General features: G+C 33.5%; 2 protein-coding genes across 2 annotated transcripts in view; one reads left to right on the top strand and one right to left on the bottom strand.

Annotated features, from left to right (window-relative positions):
• LOC143257571 (coiled-coil domain-containing protein 174) overlaps nucleotides 1-2,179 on the top strand; it is a 59,541-nt gene extending 57,362 nt beyond the window's left edge. Inside the window, exon 12 of the mRNA XM_076516445.1 lies at nucleotides 1,775-2,179. The gene's annotated coding sequence lies outside the window, so the exon portion shown is untranslated. The remainder of the gene's footprint in view (nucleotides 1-1,774) is intronic.
• On the bottom strand, nucleotides 815-18,251 carry LOC143257895 (dynein light chain Tctex-type 1-like). The gene is made up of 4 exons (XM_076516920.1): nucleotides 18,177-18,251; nucleotides 16,667-16,790; nucleotides 15,763-15,840; nucleotides 815-2,904 (listed from the first exon to the last, which is right to left on the bottom strand). Exons 1-4 carry the CDS (start codon nucleotides 18,249-18,251, stop codon nucleotides 2,834-2,836), a joined length of 348 nt encoding a protein of 115 aa, XP_076373035.1. The 3' UTR covers nucleotides 815-2,833.
• Between the last annotated feature and the right edge of the window lie 4,428 nt (nucleotides 18,252-22,679).

The following is a 22,679-nucleotide window of genomic DNA, read 5'->3' as shown; positions in this document are numbered from 1 at the left end:
CACAACCATGTATGTTACAGCATTCAGTAAACCCAGTAATATACAAGCTGAATTAGTACACAAATGCCCTTTGAATAGCAAACATTTGTGCCATGTGCACAAACTCATTGTGTGTTAAACCTATAGTACATGGAGGCCTTAGAAACACACTTAATTATGAAAATTTTCAAACAATTTATTAAAATACTTTGTTTGGTTTAAATGTATAGAATGACAATAAAAGTCTTTGAACTTGTGTCAAAAGTGATTAACAAATTTAAGTAATGAACCTAAACAACACGTCTCTCACAATGGTCACGTAACATTATATATCAATCATGTACCAGCCACATGGTCTGTCTCCATTTTTATTTCGTGTTCATTCTAATAAAAATGGGAGATGGTGTTTTTTTGTTTTCATGTAACATTTATTGACAACTACTTTAACTACTGATAATTTCAAATTTAATGAAGTTTTAAAGTTGGCTGATTGTGTGGCACAAAATTGGCAGTTAGTGATTTCCAATTGTGATGTGATCAGTAAAACATTAGAAGAACTATAAAATTAACAGATAGCATAAAAAATAAAATTCATGTGAGAAAACCACAAGATCATACACTAACAATAATGTATATATCTAGTTTTTGATTAAGTCTGTCTATTTGCAATGTGTAACTTCACATTAAATCCATTAAACATAAGGTAATTGGTAATGACAGAGAACTCTAAAAAGTTGGAAACTTTGTGGGTTAATAAAACCTTAAATATTTTAATATTATCAGCTGAACTTTCCTTTCAGCAAAATAAAAGTAATTGGAAACATTTTCTGAAACATAAATCAGTTTTAAATTTACTGTATTTTTTAAATAAAAATAACAAAACTGTTTATAAACTAAGGATCAATAAATATAAATTATGAAATAGTTGTTATAAAAAAAATGGACTACATAAGAGATCTAGTCTTTCAAAACTTTGGAAGTGAAAACGACTCACAATTTAATCATTTATTATACTCATGAATTGACTTTAAACAGTAATGAATTTTCTTATTTCACAACAGATATTTTGATAATGTCAGTATTATATGCCAGGCCACTATACAAAAACATTTATTCCTATTTTACTACATAAGCTGTAAAATATATAAATGTGTGCACTTATAAGATTTAATTATTAACTATCTAGAGTGACTAACACTTGTTTGTGCCATCTCATACATGTATCAATAAGGCATTGACTCAAAAACTGAACCAATTCATTTCGATAGCTGCTCGTGTACTGACTGACTACCAGCAAACCCTTTGACCTCTAAATTAATGGACAAAGTTTGAAACAGAAGAGTTAGTGATATTTAAATCTAGTTGAGCATTAAAGTACCGTATGTGAAAAATACTTTTTATAACTTATGAGTAAGGATATCGACACCAACCATATATTTTTTTTTTATTTTACTTGTACTAACCTTCTTATATTTGAGTAAATTAAAAATAATTTTACAAAAACATAACACTAAAATTTCATTAGTCTAATGTTTAAGGTGTATAAGTACTAAATTCTTTACAGTAAATTATTAAAATATATGTTTAGCTAAATTGTAGGAAATTCAGCTGTCACTCAAAGGTTAAAAATTTCTAAACTAAATAGTCTCAAAAATGATTATTGTACTAATACCCATCTTTAAAAATTACTGGCTGACAAAATGCTAATTTTTCTAATTTGTGTAGAATAATATTTCAAATGTGAAAATTGCATATTGAATATAGAAAGTATGACACTCTTCAACTTTACACACAGGTAATCCAACATGGGGATATGCTAATCGTATCAGAATCCAGTCCAAGCAAGAGCATACAGAAGTACAGGGTCCCCAACACCATTTACTGAAACAACCAGCATTCATTTTAATATTCAACTAATAATTCTTGTGTGCTTATTTTGTTTATCCCATATAATGTCACTTATAAATTATTATTACACACTGGAAGTTACAAAAGCTAAAGACACAGTTTAAATTTATACCAAACTCTGATGTTGAATGGTAATTAAAGGTAGTAAGTTAAATAATAAATACATACACTGTTTAGAGCAGTTATTGCAAAATTTAATAAACTGAAAATCGTATAAACTGTTGCTGTAAAAATTTAGCTCAACTCTTCAGTGGCCGAAACAATAAAGCATAATAGGAATTTTTAAAATGAACAATGTTACTGTTGGATATAAGATTCAGTCATTCATATACAATTAAATTAAAATGTAACAGCCCACCAATAACAGGCTGACAAGAAAATATATATTGGACAACGCTATTATTCTATATTTCTACAAATCCAAGTTACTAGTTCTCATAAAGACTTGTGGTCACATGTGGAAACAACAGAAAACTTGTCAGCTTTTGTTCTACACCAAAAACCCAGTGTGGCAAACTTACGGTTTATAGTATATTTCAAAAACATGTTGTCTAAAGCCAAATATTATTACACACATTTTACTAGGTAGTACTTGTACCTTCTACCAAAAGATGCTGTGAGATTAAAGTACATGAACTGTACACTAATTTCACTAGAACTATTATCAAAGTAAAATCCAAAATAATTTTTTTATAACAACAATTGAAATAGTTACCAATATTTTAACCTTTCTACAGAAAACTGCCAATACATTTATCTCAATCACAGTATATACCAGAAAGAAAACTATTCTGAAGTACAAATTTTACAAAAAAAAAATCAATCTGCAGTTAAAAACTGATATAACAGAAATAATATACAGTATTATAATCTGTTGCAATTCAGAGATCAGACGTCCCTCTCATGAAGCAAACAGTCACAATGTTGGTATATATAATATCAGCTTTCAAATAGCCAAACCAAAAACTGAAACAATACAGTACATGGTCTTGTTCTCCCATCTCACAGTGCAACTACCTGAAATAATACAGATAAATCATCAAGTCAATAATTACACTATCACAACTATTTTGTACTGTTAATGTATGCTAGATTTATTATTATAAAAACTGCTGTTTATGAATATTATTGTACACATTTGCCTATAATACACACAATAAAAAGGTCAATTAGTACATACGTAACTTACAAAAAATATGACAAAAAAAATACTACATAGAAATGTTGTACATAAAATATGCTGTACTGTAAATAACAATATATATGCGATTAAAATATCAATGTTATACTAATAATATCGTCTCTCAAACGTATTCCAACACAGAGTAGGATTACCATTAAAATTATCTTTAATTCTAACTATTCTTGTTCTTTTCACCATTTGTAAATATGTACAAAACACATTCCCAAAATTCAACTTTTGACCAATAGTGTCGTCCACAGCAGACGTTAATGGTACATCTATCAGAATGCTGACAGACTGTTTCAAGAATCCTCCTGTTTTGAAGCCAAGTTTCCCAGTTGAGATGCCATTCTTAATAGCACTATGTTGATGCAGAAATCAGTGTCCCAGTAAAATCTACAAATTCTTGAACAGAAGTGGGATTATTATTCCTTCACTTTCTAAGTCGAGGATGTGCTAGTGTAAGCAGCTCACTTTGTAAGTTTTGGCAATAAATCAGAACTATCCAATCATTTAATTAATAACCTACATCAATTTCCAACAGATGCAAACTGGATATCCAAACAAATATAAGCTAAATAAATTAAGAACCTAATTTCAAAGAATAAAATTATAGCAACAAAAGAAAAGTAACAGGAAGATAAGAAATTGTTTCATTTAAACTCTACCAAACCAAGGATCATTGATTAAAGGCAGCTGCTCTATGTTTTGTTTTCATTACACACACACACACACTCACATAAATACTTCATGAAATAACAGTTTGATATATTTAGCCTTTTTACACAGCAAGTAGATTCTGCAAATAAATACCTTATTTTTAAGTGATACTTGTATGCATTTGAAGCTTTGAGAATTAAAAATGAAATCATTTTGTTTTATGGAAACAATTAGAAATGGTTATATTTCTTATAGATTTTCACTGTTGGTTTTTATGGCATCTTAAATTATTGTAGAATTTCCTGTAAAGTTTGTACTTTATACAACTTTATTTTACCTTTCTTTTGTTTTATAAAACACTACACACAGTTTTTATTTTTTTCCACACTCAGGTTATAAGCAAAATGCCTTTGAAACTTTCTAATTCAGTTTCATTTCATACATGTAATTAGTTTTAAATCTATCATAAATATAAATGTATTTATATAGTTTGGCTGTATTTCTTTTCAGTAAAAGTCTTTCTACATTCAAGCAAGCACTTATGCCAGTAAGACCTGTATAGAAGACTTGTTGTCAAAATGAAACCTGATATGGTCAGATAAAAAAAACAAAAAAAACTAAGCCTATTTAATCTTGCCCAAACCAAAAACTTATTTTCCTATTATACTACAACTTTACAATATTTATAAAACAAATAAAAAAACAGAACTGCAATGGTGGTGGAAACTGTCCAAGGACATTCTTTCTTCTTACAGCATACCATCAATCTAAGCCTTTATTACATTGATCTGATCTCTTTTGAATTGGAAGCAATATTTGTTTTATAGCTGAAAATAACAGAGAAAAAGCTTTTGTAACATGTTAATACAAAAATCCCTAACATCTCAAGGCTGAGATATAAGAAATTACTTTAAATCATGACATCTGACACTGTTAAACAGATACTTGCTAAAAATTAATAATATAAAATTTGCACTCAAGTTATAAGATCAAGTTAACCAGTGCTATTTTGTTCAAAACTATTATGACTTTTCTGTCAGGGAGATACAACTGTCATATTATGTTTGGAAAAACTTCAAAGAAATTCCAAACGCTAATGATTTTGTTAAAAGCAACTGTAATCAAGCTTAAATGTAAATTTGTAATTTGTTACTTTTACATATAAAATTAAATAGATAAAAATTATCTATTGAAGGTTTATTTTATTTTCATTCATATTTCAATTCAATGATGTAATTTTGTCTTCACTGTGGGAAGCACATCCATCCAATAAAAAAAACCACACTGTAGATATCCCATTAACTGATTAATATTATTTATCTTTACATCAGGAACTTATAAAGAAGGAAGTGGATGCAATAAGAGAACACGAGCATAAAGCAAGACTAGATCCAACAACCTTTATGACCAAAAGCAAACATTTTACATAAAATAACAACATGGAATCAATATAAAGGTGGAAAAATCACAACAGAAACTAGCAAATGAGGATAAAGAGAACCACAAGAGTTACTGCAATGTTTCAAGAGCTGACAAAGTTTGTTTTATTTGATTTTGAAATTTGTGCAAAGCTACACGAGGGCTATCTGCAGAGTTGACAAAGTCCTAGAAGAACTGTTAATTCATGCTAAGAGTAGTTCATGGTTATCAGTTGGACTGAGAAACAATTGAAATAATTACACACACAACTGTACTTTTTCCAAATGGTATATTTATTAAAAGGGAGAAAACATGGGAAAAAAATTTTGGAAGTAACCTAAGTTCCTGAAATTTCCCATATATACAATGATGAAAACGTAAAAATTAACATTCGTGCAGTAACATGCTGCTTGACTTTAGTAACAGAACTGCAATAATTCTGCAAGGTCACACTATGGAATATGCAGGTAACATGAATGTACACCCTCCACCCATTTGTGTTAATAGTATTCAGTACTATACATCTGGGACTGATATAAACAATTTCAATTATAACTAAGATATAGCAGTTGATCAAATAACATTTCACATGAGTTAGTTACCTCATATCACAACTAGAATATTTCTTTCTTTAATAAACCATTATTAGAACATTGCTGACTTTTCTTCCTTTGCCATTAGATAAGTGATTGGAAAGACGGTGTAAGAAAGAATTTTAATTATCATTATAGCATGTGATAAGCATCGGTCACCTACGCCCAATAACTTTATCAATGTCATAAAATTTATAAGTTCATTCAGAAGATAATATAAAAAAACTATTTTAATTACCTCTCATATAAGTACTTTTATAAATTGTTCATTTATAACACCAAAGCCATTAAAACCTTGTAGTGAAGATATTGGCAGAAAATGAGAATAATGAATAAAATATATCTAAGTAATATTCGCTTTAGTCAAAGCAAGAAAATTCTGTTTCAAGCAAGAGCTCTTCAATTTTATATGTTGCTTAAAACACAGAAAAAAAATATTTATTTACTTATGAACTGAAGTACACTCAAATATTTAGTGATACAATCACTCCTTTAGATAATGTTTATATTATATTTACAATAATTATTTAACAGGTAACTGCTTCAAAAAACTAGTTATAGCATAACTGATTTATTTTATGTCCTCCTTCATGTGTTAAGTTGTCAACTTAATGTTTAGCACCAGTGATGTCAGATGTGCAATTTCGGTTTCAAGTTGTTTCTTTTTTAATTTTACAAGCTGACAAAATCTCGCTGGCGAGTCAAAGCGAAAAAACAACAAAAAACTCCTTCTCCTTATTTATCAAATACTGAAAATAAAAAAATAAAAAACGATGTCAAACTGAATAACACAGTGTTCAAATACCTTGGTTAATACAACTACTGCAGTCATAAAGGTAGTCATGTGTGAGTTGTAAATTTACCCAGGACAGTTGTCAACATTGAATAAAATATTCATTTGCCTAGGAAATTCCTACAGTTACATTATGTATAAAGAATTAAATGTTAATGCAACAGAGTGCTTAAGAGAATAAATGTGAATTGAGGAAGCAGGTACTTATGGAAAATATATACTTAATACAGAAAAATTATAATCTCAGTACATTACCTTTTCTCATATAAATAGCTGGAATCCCATGTTAAACAGGTGAAGGAACTTGTGCAAAAGAAAGAAAGAAGCATCCAAAGGACACTCTGAAAGAATATATACTTGGAACAGAGAATCATACATGGAAGACTGCACAACTTCTGTACCCCAAGTATACTTTTCACACAGTATCGAAAGATGTTGTTACATGCATGGTGGAAAATGGAAGGAGCACATCCAAAAGGGGAATGACCAATGGTTTCATATAGAACTGAACCACAATATATTGGAGTCTCAATCTCTTAGAATACATCAATGTGGATGAGAGTAAAAGAATGTGCCTCCAGATGTAGAGTGGCTAGCGATAAAACCATACACAGTAAATCAAGTACATTCAAAACCAAGGCTGCTGAGAACCAACATCCACACAGGGTGGATAAGAATCATACCATCTGTAATTAAACTAGATGGCAAAACCCAGAACACTGGCAATTGACATCATGCGAGGATAGAAAAAGGGAAAAAAAAGGGAAAATTGTATGCCATCTCTCTTGCCCTAAATAATATTGAACTAATGCATGATACAAACTGTACAATATATACGGACCCATTCAGCTGTCTATTGGCCCTGGAATCATTCCATGATAGTCACCACTCTCTTCTCATCAATATCAAAAACAAACTGGCCCATCATTCTCTCTTATCTGTCTCTGTCCAAATCTTGTGGATACCATGTCATGTTGGTATTTGTGGGAATGAGCTGGTTGACAGAGCAGCAAAGTCAACTACAAATCAAAACTCAACCATCAAAAGAAGATCACAACTTCTTAATATATTCATAAGATCATAAGGAATCTTGTGTCCCCTGATCTATATATGGGACACATGGTAGCAATGTGAGAAACTGACTGACTGATCCACGGCTGACTTCCAGTATTGCAAAGATGTCTTTATAATGCAAACCATCTCACTCAAAACTAAACTGACAGAAACCACCCCTAGTGCAGTGACATCCTTGATATAATAAAATCATCACGGGATAAGATAAAAGGCAGAACTACATTAACCTGCAAGTACCTTGGAACTGTGAAGTGGTAAGGACTCCCACACTCTACTGGAAGAGAAAATAGGGGAAGAAATTGTGACAAAGATTCCAGTGGAATGACAACAATGGAGTTACATGCATCACATGACAGTGGAGATTTCTTATTTGTAGAGATGATTCATGATGATTTGCATGAGAGGTAGGTAGGTAGGTATTCAGTGTTTATTGGCACAAAGCTACAAGGCTATCTGTGCCAGACAAGATGTGGAACAGTATAGGTATAGGGCAATTAAGGTAAAAAGTAAAACATGTAAAATTATGAACTACCAGGAAGACTGAAGCAAGAAGTACACCCTTGCTGTCAGTCACCTGAAGTTGGCCTTTCCAGTCCTGGGTTCAGTTCAAAAGAAAAATAAAAACTAAAATGTGTAAAATTTAGATTGCCAGGAAGACTGAAGTATCAAGATCAAATTTGCAGTCACCTGAAGTTGGCCTTTCCAGTCCTGGGTTCAAATAAAAATAAAAATTGAAATGTGTAAAAGAAATTGTGTTAAAACATTAAAATGTGTAAAAGAAATCATGCTAAAACACTATATAGTCCAATAAAAAATCTTAAATTAAGTGTAAAAGACCAATGGTTCTTAAAAATGTAAAAACATGAGTGAGATGGGCAAAATCACCTATAACATGGGCCAAAGTCAAGGACAAACCTGCCTCACAAAAACCTTTAAAATGGTTCGTTGTTCTAGGTTGTAATGATGACATGATAATAAAATGTAAATGATTGTGATCTGAGTGCCACATGGACCACATATTGGTGCAGCAGTACCAGAAAAAAGGAATTGGTGGGTTAAAAAACTGTGACCAATGTGTAGCCTTGCCAAAACAACCTCCTCTCTTCGAACCTTACAGAAGCAAGGGGCCAAAGACCTAGAGAAGGTTTGATTTGAGAAAGCTTGTTATTGTGTTGCTCATTCAAGATTACCTGCCATGTGGTGTACAGTCTGGATTTGATAACTGGACCAGAGTTCATGTATAGAATGGGTACTGGGATGACAGATCCAGAACAGACAGACTTTGCTGCTCTGTCAGCCAGCTCATTCCCACAAATACCAACATGACATGGTATCCACAAGAATTGGACAGAGACAGATAAGAGAGAATGATGGGCCAGTTTGTTTTTGATATTGATGAGAAGAGAGTGGTGACTATCATGGAATGATTCCAGGGCCAATAGACAGCTGAATGGGTCCGTATATATTGTACAGTTTGATTAATGCATTAGTTCAATATTATGTAGGGCAAGAGAGATGGCATACAATTTGGCAGTGCAAACAGAAACTGTAGAGGGGAGTCTGTGTGCCATAATTGAACTGTCACAAACCATGGAAGAGCCCAATGATTCACCCGATTTGGATCCATCTATATATAGGAATGGATGTATCATATGAAAGATGTTCAGCAAAGAAAGAGCAATACTTGGGTGTATCTGCTTTCCTCAGAAGACTCAAAGATAGGTTACAATTGGGGACAGTAATTTGCCATGGTGGAGCAGGCTGATTTGAGGAAACTGCAATGTTATTCAAGGATAAATCCAATTCTTCTAATTGTGCCTGGATACAGAGACTAAAAGGAACAATGGCAGATTTTCTGTTATTAAAAAGTGTGGTCCATTGTGGTTGGAAAACACAACTCCAGGTAGAATGCTGTGGTAAGGATTGAAGTTTGGAAGCATACATTAGAGACAGTTGCAAATGGCGAATATATAGAGGGGGTTCATGAGATTCTACATACAGACATTGCATGGGAGAAGTACGAAAAACTCTAATGCAAAGCCAAAGCCCCTGGTGATGGACAGGATCCAACATTTTCAGTGCTGATGTTCTGGAAGAACCATAAACCACAGACCCATAATCAAGTTTGGATCGGACGAGGGCACGATAAATTATGAGCATGTAGTATCGATCTGCTCTCCAAGAAGTAGAAGAGAGGACATGGAGAATGTTTAATGCTTTTAAACATTTGATATGAAGTTGTTTGATGTGCAATATAAAATTTAATTTACAATCAAATATAAGACCTAACAACTTTGCCTCGGGGATGACAGGAAGTACAACATCATCAAGACAGAGTTCTGGATCTGCGTGGATTCCCATCTGCGGCAGAAATGTATACAAACGGTTTTAGAGTGAAAGTTTAAAACCATTTGCCATGGTCCACTTCAATATCTGATTGATTGCAGTTTGTAGCTGCCATTCAATAAACCTCATGTTTGATGACTGACATGAGATGTGAAAGTCATCAACAAAAAGACCGTTTGCAACTGTAAGGGTAGCTGTTTACTGATGGCATTAATCTTTATAATGAAAAGTGTGACACTCAGAATACAGCCCTGAGGGACTCCAAGTTCCTGTGGAAAAAAATGAGAAAGTGTAGAGCCCACATGGACTTGGAATCGGCGCTTCATTAAGAACTGCTGGATGAAAAGGGGTAAGTTGCCATGCAATCCATACGAGTGAAGATCTCATAAGATGCCATATCTCCATGTTGTATCGTAAACTTTTTTAAATAAAAAAAACTAAAGATGTTGCCTTAAAAAGGCTTCTCTGATTGATGTTTCAAGGTGAATTAAGTAGTCTATCATAGAGCATTGTCTTCAGAACCCACACTGAGTAGGTGAGGGAGGTTGTTTGATTCAAGAAACCAAACAATGCAGACTTTATCCTCTCTAAGATCTTACTGAGACAACTTGTCAAAGCAATGGGACGGTAATTCGAAGGAATCGTTTGATCCTTCCCAGGTTTCAGAATAGGGAGTATGATAGCTTGTAGCCAAGCATCTGGATAGACATTTTCCTGCCATATACGATTAAAGACAGCTAGGAGAATAGTAAGAAAGATTTGGGAAAGGTGGCATAATATCTTATTATGTATATTATCAGGTACGACTGATGTATTGCCAGACCGATGAATTGCAAGTTTGAGTTCCATCAGTGAAAGAGGGCGATCGAAATCACAGGAATGGTTAGTTGAAAAGGAAAGAGGCAGATGCTCCACCTGTGTTTTAAAGGCTAAAAAGGAAGGGGATAAGTTCGAAGAGCTAGGTACACGAGAGAAGAAGTCCCTAAGAGTATTGGCAATGCTCTGTGCATCTGTAACTTCGTGGCCATTCGATATTAAGATAGAGAGGAGGGCAGAAGTATATCTTCTACTCACCCTCTGGATCTTATCCCATATAACTTTTGTGCTGGTGGTTAAAGAAATGCTGGAGGTGTATTTAATCCAAGATTCCTTCTGGCCTTGACGTCTAACTTATGGAAGCGTGTGCACGGGCTGGCTGAAATGCAATGCGGTTTGAGAGCATGGGGTATCTTGAAATTTATTCCAAGCAAGTTTCTGAGTTTTTCGTGTTATAGAACAGGCAGAATTCCACCAAGGGCAGGGATGCTGTGGGGAACATGTCAAGGTTTTAGGGATGCATCAAGTAGCAGCTTGTGTATACTGTTGGTTACTGCTACTATACAATCATCTATGGATGATTTACATAAGATATAAATGACTGACTAGGTGCATGAAAATATGTGTAAGAGCCAGTATTGAACAGAGTCAGGTTGTGCTCTATGGCACGCTTTCTCATATCAATATGGGAGCCACCCCAGAGAAGATTATGCCCATTGAAATCTCCCAAGATTAAAAAGGGGGTTGGCAGTTGCTCAATGAGGGTATCAAGGTCTGATTGATTATAATGAGAGCAAATAGTGATGGTACAACCCAAGGAGACACAGATGGCTACTGCCTCCAAGGGTGTGGTCAATGACACTGACCAGGTGGGCACATGCTGATCAACCAGTAATACAACTGTCCCCATCCTACACATAGCCAGTCATTCTAATATAATGAATAGTGTCAGATAGTAAATGTATTTGTACGCTGTAGAAATGTTTCCTGCAAAGAAAAACATATGGGATGATAAAAGTCAATCAGATCTTTGATGTCAGTCACATCTGATTGGAAACCATGACAGTTCCATTGGATTCGTGTGGCCAAATATAATTATTTCAGAGGAGAAGACAGTAACGAGTCCTTCTGCTTACAACATTTTTTTTCTTTATTGGATGTGGGTCTATCGCCCTCTATGGATCCTGCTCTAGCTCAAATGGTCAGGTCTGAATTTATCGGTACACGTACTAATGATCGAGAGCGTGGACGAGTGGTTTGTTTAATTTTTGGGGTATCAAGAGAGGGGAGACCTCATGGAAACATCCTGACTTGATGAAGGTGAAGTTCGGCAATGACTGGAAGGTGTGGTCAGGACAGAGATGGAAGGAGACACTGATTTGTGAACTGTGTTGATTTTGGGAAGTGTGTCATAAATATTTGCTGGTGAAGATTGTGTAGAGGATAGTGTAAGGTCTGTTTGGACTCTTACTGTAGTAGTAGAACAGGTTACAGAAGCATAAGTTCTGGTCAGAATAGGTAATAATAATTTTTGAGCCTCTGCCTAAGTGAGAATGTTAACTGTCTTGAGACGTTGTACTTCTTTTTCTTCTACCCATTTCGGGCAAGAGGTAAAATAAAAAAGATGCGTACCATTACAGTTTATACAATGTGGTTCGAGTTCGCATTCGGTGGCATGATGGTCTTTACCACCACAATGCGCACAGGTCAAGGAGCCACAGCAAGATTGTTTTGAATGACCAAATCATTGACAATGGAAACATCATACAGGATTTGAAATATAAGGTTGCACATTAAAATTCAGATATCCTGCTTTTATTGTTGTGGGAGGACGTGGTACAGTAAATGTTAGTATTAGAACATTTGTTGGTTCCAGAATTCCATCTTTTCGAAAGTGAAGATTCAACATACTGCTGTGACACCTTGGCTGGTGAGACCTGCGAGGATCTCCAATTCGGGGAAAGTCCTTAAATCTCTTTCAACTATGACTCCTCTGGAAGAATTCAAAGTGGAATGAGGAATAACTTCAATGGGTATATCACCCAAGGCCTTTGATGTCAGGAGGAGTTAGGAATGCAGTGATGAAGATGTTTCCACTAAGATGTCTCCTGAACATAGCTTTTTTACTGATTTAGGGGAGCCAGCAAGCCCTTCTGAATAAAAAATGGGGACATCTGCCCTAGAGGTTTGTCACTTAAGGAATGCGAAATTAGGAATCATGGGACAGATTCAAGTGGTGAGTTAGGCTGTACTGATTCATCAATACGTGGGCGTTTTCCAGAAGTCAGGTTTTTCTTAATGGTTTCAAGTTGTGTTATGTTTTTTTTTTTTTAAAGGCTTGTGGCATGCCTTATTCTTCAAAATGTTTGGAAAAAGGAGGCAGCACATAACGAAAAAAGTTAACCTTGTGAGTAGAAGTACTATATCGGAAAGTTATAAACAAATATTTAGTTACAGTACAACATTACAGCTAATCTAAATATGTTTTCTTCTTCAATAAAATTTTAATATCTATAAAGTATTTGTTTATTTCATTTTCTGGTTAGGGATGTATGTCTAACAGATTTCCAGAAGGGCCAACATGTCTAACATATTTTCAGCTTCTCCTTTCTGACTTCAGTGGATAGTAAATGCAAAATAATACACGTGGATTATCATTATTTGAATTATAAGCATAATTTGGATGGGAATAACCTTAACAATGTTATGAAAGAATGGGATCTTGGTTTAATGGTTGATCAGTCTCTTAAGCCATCCAAACAGTGTGGTGTCACTAGTGCTAAGGCAAACAGCATTTTAGGTTGTAGTATTTACAGATATATTGAATATAAGTCTAAATAGATTACAGTTTCATTCTAGAGGTCACTGGTTAAACCATGTTTGGAATACAGAGTGAGAGTCTTGGGATTCTTAGTTAAGAAAGGAGATTGGAAAATAGGAAAAGGTTCAAAACATAGCAACTGGGATAACACCTGAGAAGGAAATATTATCATATGAGGAGAGATTAAGATTGCTGAAATTAGTTTTAGTAACAAAGTAACAAAGTCTGTCTCTAAGGTGCTTTGTTTTTTAAAAAAGTGTTAGTTTAATTTAGTGGACATTACAGAACAGATGCCCAAAGATCTCTTGCTATCCTTTAACCCTATCAAAAAGAGCATTCATTACTGCACACATTGCAAGGTTTTAATTGGCATCCAAATTTTAATAAAACTACTTTTTGCTTATGTTATATCAGTTTATATAGAATAAAATCTCAGCTAGTAATTCATATTTTATTGCATACAAGTTTTAAGTTCTAAATTTTATAAGGCAATATTTTTCAAAAATTCTTTAATTTCTCTTAGTGTGTCACATGCGACACATTTTACTAGCCAATTCCTCTCCACTATTTTATTCACCACCCCTCTAATAAGTACAAAATTCAATGTAAATTACTCACTATGAAATTGTAATTGATCGGGCAAACCATAATTTTTATAGCCTTCATTTCCATTTGAATATAGAATCATCAAATGGAAAATCAGACCCCTCTCATCACACCCACCTGTCACATCTGCTCTCAGGATTCATTAATAGTTCTCCCTTATGTTTAATTTTATGTTGTCTATAACGAACAGAGAGCCGAAGTTTTAATCTGTAAAATAATGTATTATGTAACATTGTTTTCTGAATGAAAAATTGTTAATTTCACTGCTACTACAAGTTTCATTCCTACAGGAAAGATAACAACTAGCTTGGATGATTTTGTAATGGTTCTTATCTCACAGTTAGAAAGCCAGAACAATTTTGATAATTATGGAAAACCATCTACTTTCTACAATTTATTATTCTATGTTCTGTATGTATTACTTAATTAAATACATTTTGTGAATTACTGCCATTAGTACAAAAAAGTAGGGTTAAATGTAATCAACAAACAAGATGTTTTCCATGATTATTGTTTATTTAAGAGTAAATTAGGTAAAATAAATAATATAATAAAAATGTTTCACAAGACTTGTACATGAGCAGCTCATGGGTAATGTACATCTACAGTGTAATGTGAGCTTCACATTCCCCAAGTGATTTACAACTTATGATGGTGCAATTAGTAATTAGACATGGTTCAAAGGGCAATCAAACAATAAACTATAATTATAAATAGATGTATACTGTAACAAGGTTAAAGTTACTTATGATAAATGAATGTAGTTTCATATTGCAATCTGAAGTCATTCTAGAAATTAAAAAAAAGAAGAATTTACATTGATTCAATTTTCTTATTTTTTTATGTTACAAGATCAGTCAGAGTGATTGAGCTCATACAGAGATAGGTTAAAGAATACAGCAGAAAAACTATTTTTTCATGAACTAATCTTTTTCTTAGTTTTTTCATTTTAGTTTTGTTTTTTTTATTTCAAAGTCTGCAAAATTTTGTGAATGCACGCATACTATACTGAGAGTGACTAGTACCAAATCTATAAAAACTTGATACAAGTACAAAAGGTCATGTGGTCAATTAAATGGACCAAGCACATGTTGAGAGTTAATGCTATATAGTTACAAGACTTTGAGCCAGAGTGACTATGACCATTGCATGGTCACCTTTAGAGTTTTTCTACATTTTTAGGTAAAAATAAATTACAGTTTATTATCTAATTTTCAGAAAGCCTAAACATTCATACATAGGTGATAGTTTCTATAAAAAGAGTATTTTGTTTTAATAAACACCTTACAATAAGTGTTAATTGAGTGCTCGGAGATTCTTGCATGCACAGGTTATGTTTGGTCTATGTCAAAATTTCACAAGATTTGCATTTGCCTTTCATTGCACAGAGTATGTTATTTTTAAAGCCAAACTTATATATGATAAATAATGAGTATAGTGCAGTTTATTTAATATCCTAAAAATTAAGAAGGTTTATCTTTCCTTCTCAATCATTATTATGTGTCAGTAAGCAACATTATGTCAACTCCATCCAAAAAAAGAAAACATTCTGTTAATGACATACCATCTGTAGTGTTATCCCAATAGCATGAGCTAGCAGTATGAAGTCCAGCTCCATTTTTCTGCATAATTACACAAGTTACTGTAAAAATATAATGAAAAAAAAAGAAACTTAAATTCACCTATTTTATAAACCACACAAAAATTTTTAATATTTATCTTTGTACAATGTAAGTCATACAATGTGATACCCAAAATGGTAAGATGAGAAAGATATGCAAGTTATCCATACATCTTTACCATGTCAACATAATTTGACACATTTGTTATTTAATTATGTAATTTTATTTTTACCTGAAAACAGTCAATGAGATATAACAATTTTCTTGTAGTAAATGTTAATAGTCAGTGCTTGACTAATAGCTAGCTTGCACAAACACAACAGAATTAGTATCCCTTTTATGTTTTTATTCTTATTTATCTAAAACACACGAGCTTACAATTATAATATTTAAGGTTAGTTTTACGAGTTGGAGGACAAAAAAATATATTTTAAACTGGGTGAAACCCTTGAATTTCATTTACCTACTAATTCATTACAGAAAACACTGAGCATTAATACTTTTATAACAATTCAACACTAGAAATAGTTGAGACAGGCTATTTATAAATTATATATATTTACTTTTCCTAAACTTCAGTAGTTTTAAATCTCATATATACTAAGTTTTAATTCCACCCAAACCACTTGTGTGGGGGTATAAAGCAATGATTAAGTTAATTAAGTTGTGCATATATTAATTTTTTTAGTAATTATATTTCAATTAAGTTCACATACAACATGAAACCAAACCCAGAAACATATTCAGAGATGACTATCACTAACCAACTTAAACCAGGAAATATATTTCTCTGTAGAAACATTTCTCACTGAATACTACTTCCACTGGTAACATGTAACCACTTACCAATGTACTTGAAGGGTTTGTTGAGTTTCGTTACATGCCCCAGGATTTGTTCCACAATAGTGTTGGTCCACTGATTCACTTTACTATGTTGGTAAGCATTTCCCCCAATAGTGCCTTCCACTGCCTAAGTTAAGAAATATTTTCAGAAAACTTTGCAAGTACAATTATCACCAGTGTTGCAATGTTTAATTTGTGTATGAAACAAAGAAGGACGTTACATTCATAGCAGTTTTATCATTAATTAACACAACTACAGAAGTGTAAAAATCATATTTTTCTTTTCTTTTTTCAATATGTTGTTTTCTCACCCTTCAAATCACTCTATTATCTACCTACAAACCACATTTCCTTTAGTCTGTAACAACTTTCACTGGAGCTTGGCAATTAATATTATTTCCTGAATAATTAAGTGACGTATTCCATTAATCAACAAGTACAGTGTTTCTCAAACTATGCTGTTTACAAATAAATAGAAAAAGTTGGTGGAAAGTGCTCCCAGCCAGTTGCCTTCTCTCTATTTAGAAGTTCAAAATTAGTGACAGTGGTAAATAATCTTTGTAGCTTTGCTATAAAAAATACAGGACAACCAAATTTGGTGGCAATAGTTTGATTACGTGTTTTGTTGGAAAAATCTAAAATATTAAGAATCAGAAATGTTAATTTTGATTAGTTGGTTATTTTCATGACAATCAATTAATTGACTGTTGGAATAATGACAGTAATAACTGGAAACATTAATTTGGATCAGTTGATGTAATCATAATTTTAACTGAATTATTATTTCATGTGACACTAATAAATGGAACCACTGTACATCACAAAATATATCAAACTGCTCTGCTCTAACTTTCACATCTCCTTGTGTTCACTGTGTACATCTTCATCATCCACATGTAACTGACAGTACATCACCTCCATACCATAAACCAGTTCCTATGATAAGCTTGCATGATACTAAACTGTCAGTGAACCAATGAAGATATCTAACTACCAAATGAATATCAAATCATGACCAGTATATGGTATTCAAGCATACTTCGTGTATTAGAAGCTAAAGCCAGGTTTTCTAGATTAAGATGCCATAGATCACCTACATAATTTCGTAAAATAAGCAAGAACATTCAGTGTATAAAAATGCACAATGATTTATTGTAAAAAATTAGATATACAGTATAGTTAAAAACTACATGTTTTGGTGAAAAAAATTCCACCACCTATAGGAGACCAGAAAAAACAAGGAAATTTCTTATCCCAGCCAAAGCACATGTATAATTTGCATATTATACAGTGCTATCTAGAAAATAAATTTCCTAAAATTCATTCCTGTGGCACCTGGACCAAGATTTCTATTCAAAATCATTTCATGTTTAATAAGTTTGAGAAATTAGTTTATGCTTAATTCATATTTTAGCTTAACTTGTCCCATTCAATGTTATTCAGAGTTTGGTAATGTTTATCCAAGTTGAATCACTAGTTTTTAATTTCTTGAGAGCATTTTCATGTTCATTACTTCAAAACACAAAATTTCTGCTTGTTTATCCAATATAATTCCAGCCACAAGTGCAAGATCTTTTATATACTCCATATTTATCCTTTAATTCAGGGGTAAAGGCTAATAGAAAAATCATATCTTCTATAAATACCTTGCTGAACACATTCTTTATTAACCTTACTTATTATCTATAGTTTGATGTATTCTAAAATGTGTAATTTACTTTTCCAATACAATCTGTAATACACAGTTTAAAACTTCATCTACACATATTTTAAATAATACAGTTCACACTTAAAATATTCACTACTTGAAAATACTTTAAAGACCCTATCAACAAATGATGAAAAAGAAGACATCATTTGTAACAATTGGTGACATGGTCTGGTATGTGGTGGCATGGCAACTATGTACAGCTTTCTGCACACCAAATTAGAAAGAAGCCTATCATTGTCATAATTACACACATGTACTTCTGATATAAACAATATATATTTCCTATTTCTTCTGTTCTCCTAAAGATGGTGGAATTTTTCCACCAAAACATTTAATTTTTAATTGTATATTTTACTTTTTTTAACTTTACAGAATAAATTATTGTGCATTTTTTATTTTTTTAACTATTTTATGAAATCTGCACAAAGTGGCCATAGAATAAGGTAGCAGTTAGGCTACCTGCGCCAAACATCCGGTTAAAAGTTAAAACTAAATTTAGTAAAATTCATAAAAGGTAATTAAGGTAGAACAAAACAAAGTTTAAAAAACACATAAATTGCACAAAACCTGATTAAATCTAGTCTACGATGTTAAGAGAAAAACTACAATAATTCAAGTTGTAAAGGACTTTCTGCAGCATAACTAATTATCATAACTTGCCAGGAAGATTAACAGCCAAGTACAAAAACCACCGTCAGTCACCTGAAATTGGCCTTTCCAGTCGTGGTTCTGAGTTATTTGACATTATGGCCATTTTCAAAAAGGAAAGTAATAAAAAGGTGTGTAGCAAGATCATAATCATAACTCACCAGGATAACTAACGGGTTGTTCACATGGATAGTTCAAACAGCAGAATTAGTCACCTAAAGCTGGCCTTTCCAGTCCTGGTTTCGAGTTATTTTTAAAAGGGAGCCACATTAAAAAGGTGTAATGTATATATTATAAAACTTAAATGGTATTAAAAAGATTAATGGCCTTTAAAAAAACTAAAAACATTACCAAGGTGGACAGTGTCACCATAACTAATAACATTGTCTAATGTTATGGACAAACCTTGGGACAGAACACGTTTAAAATAGTGTTATCGTTGAGAGTTGTAACGACAGCAAGAAAGTAAATTGTGGCTTATTGTGATCTGAGCGTTTCACAAACTCCACACTGGTGCATCAGTTCCAGATAAGAGAAAATGATGAGTTAATAAACTGTGACCAATGCATAGTCTAGTTTGGTCTTCCTCTTTCCAATCCTTACAGAAGCAAGACGGCCAAAGTTCAATAGAGGGTTTTACTTGGAAAAGCTTGTTTTCACATTGCTCCCTCAAGTCAACTGCCTGCTGTCACGGAGCCGATCCTTGAATACAGGACCATAGTCCATGTATGGGACAGGCACAGCGGTGATGGTGCCAGAGCAGACAGACTTAGCTGAGGTGTTGGCGAGCTCATTCCCGCAAATGCCAACGTGACCCAGTATCCAGAAACACTGGATGGAAGTAAATGTTAAAGAAAAATGGGCCAGTCGGTTTTGAATATTGGCGAGAACTAGGCTAATCAGTATAAATAGTGCAGTCTGCAATTAAGATAACCTGCTTTGATGGTGACAAGCAGATGTGGTGACATAAATGTCAGAATGAAGACACTGGTCAGCATCTTAATTCCATCTTTACGAGCCTCACTGCAGAAACTCCTTGGGTGGAGACACCAGTGAGAATATCCGACTCTGGGACTTTCCTCAAATCTTTTCAACAATAACTCCTTGTGATGAATTCAAAGCAGCACGAGGTGTAACCTCTATAGTTATATCCTCAGTTGCCTTTGAAAGCAACAGGAGTTCACTGTGTTGAGATGTGGATGTTTCCACCAACATGTCACCAGATTGAAGCTTCTTTACTGACTTTGGAGAGCCAGCAAGTCCCTCTAGTCCCTTCTGAATGAAAAGGGAGACATTTGCCCTAAGGTTTGTCTGAAATTGAATGCAATATAAGAAAATGAGATGGTACGGATGGTGAGGATTACTACTCAGAATCTTCAAGACGTGGTCGTTTACCTATAGACTGCTTTTTCACTATTTTATTAAGATTTTTAATTGGAGTATCCATAATAAAGAAAGAGAAAATTCGGTGCCCACTGACCCCACCCACCATGGAGCCCTACAGGGGATGCACTACAATGTCAAACAAGGACACTGCAGCAATGCCAGAGTTTAGTGAGCACTATACCCAAACACCAGCATCAGACATAATATCCACAGCACCTGTTGAGAACATCCAACACTGGTACTTGGTGGACCCTAGCCCAAGTGGACCAGCCAAATGACCAAAGGGGGACCTCTCCAAGGCCACCCGTCTACAGGAATTCAAGGCCAAAGTGGTGTGTTAGGGTTGAACCCCTCAACCACCAGTATCCTCTCCTCCCCTTTACAGGTTGCCATGCACAGCAAACAAGTGAGTGGATGTTTAGATCCCAGAGGAGGTAAACTGAATAACAGAACCTTCCTGGGAGGTCCCTCACCACGCATAGGAATCCATACCGAGGGGCCATAAGTGTTATAAATGATCAAGCAGTCAACTGTATTAGTCAATTACATATAACACATGATGAGAGGTGTGCCAATTTCAAAATAATAATTGTTAGATAAATGTGTAAAAAATGCTCTTTTCAAAGGTTTTAACGTGTATGTCGCATCTACATGTAGGTTATAAAGCTCAAATAAATCTACTGAGAGCTGAGAAGGTTTACTAGCTGTTTCATCAGAATTCATTCTTAAAACTTTGAAATGAAGTCAAAAGATCATATAAGCAACTTATTGTCCATACATACCACTACTTAACTACCATTGTATTATTGAAGGTAGAGACAGAGTTAGAGCAAATACTTTTCATAGCTCGTCTGTCAAGTGACAATGAAACTGAAGTTCTAAGTAGTTTGATAAAGGTTTATTTTGAAATAAAGGGTTTAAAACTTGAATAAAATAAAACTTTGAATCACAAGATACATTATTATATTGATTTCATTTACATAAATTGATAGTCAAGGGTTTTAATGAAATTTTGTAATACGAGTTGTGCAGAAATTTGTTTAAAGGGGCTTTCACTGTGAAAGGGTTAATTCTGTTGCTACAGTTAGGTCAAATTGTACATCACAACCTTTTGCAGAGTCGCATTCAAAATTTAATTAAACTACTTTATTATCAATGTATACAAATAAACTTGGCACCAAAATGTAATTCATATATCATATTTTAATACAAGTTTTAATTTCTCAACTTGTTAAATTATATTTAAATAAACCTTCAATCTCTTCTGGTATGAGAATCATGACAGAAGCTCTGCAGGAGTATACCCATAGGAGATTCCATCCCATACCTTGTAGGGTACACTTCTTATGCAGTATAGAAGGGCATGTGGCATGGAAATGGGGGAAAAGGAATATGGCCATCCAAGGACTTGTACACAAGAAACTGGAGAGCCACTATGTGCAGCATGGTAAGTGTGCATTTATACCATACCATACCTGGTGCACATGTCAACCCTACTGTTAGATATTATTGGACTGACAAAAGCCGTAGGGGAAGGGCAGATAAAATAAAACTGCATGCTTGCCTCAACTTTACTTTCAGACCCTCAAACCAACACATGCTGTGGGAGAAGGGCAAGAAATTCATGCTTTTGTGTGTGCTTGTGTGTGTGTGTGTAATATTTGTGCATGCTCACCTCAACTCTATCATCAGACTCTTAGACTTGCACCAAATGCAAGATGGCACAGAATTCATGCTGTAAAATGTGTAATCTTGGTGATGCTTGCCTTAACTGTCAAACTCCTAAACCAACACCAGCTGCATGAGGAGGGCAAGGAATTCATATAATAAAGTATACAATATTAAGAGTTGCAGTATTAAGAAATGGAGAAATGAGTTTTTATACAGTGTGATGTTTTATTTCTATATATTTTGAAGAATTAAGTTAGGATTATTTCTTGTTCTGGATGCATACAACCAGTTGACACCCAATCATTACATATATTATCATATTACATCAAATACAAACATACAGTGTATAATGTAACTCAACTGTCATGCATTTTTTACCAGGTGCTTATTGTTGACTAACTTGTGACACAGTGTTATGCTAATAACTGTAAACATATGACAAAAGATGGTTATTGCTGATTAACAGTGTTGTGTTAATAACTGTAAATACATGATGCTGAAATATGAGATGTAAATATTTCACTGCTAAGTCACAGTAAAAAAAAAAAAAGAAAAAAAAGAGAAAACTGAATTTGCATTTTTCATTATTATCTACTTCTG

The sequence above is a fragment of the Tachypleus tridentatus genome, chromosome 7 (genome assembly GCF_004210375.1).
Source record: "Tachypleus tridentatus isolate NWPU-2018 chromosome 7, ASM421037v1, whole genome shotgun sequence".
Classification (NCBI taxonomy): domain Eukaryota; kingdom Metazoa; phylum Arthropoda; class Merostomata; order Xiphosura; family Limulidae; genus Tachypleus; species Tachypleus tridentatus.
Note: the sequence above shows the minus strand (reverse complement) of the source record. Positions and strands in the feature narration are given on the sequence as shown.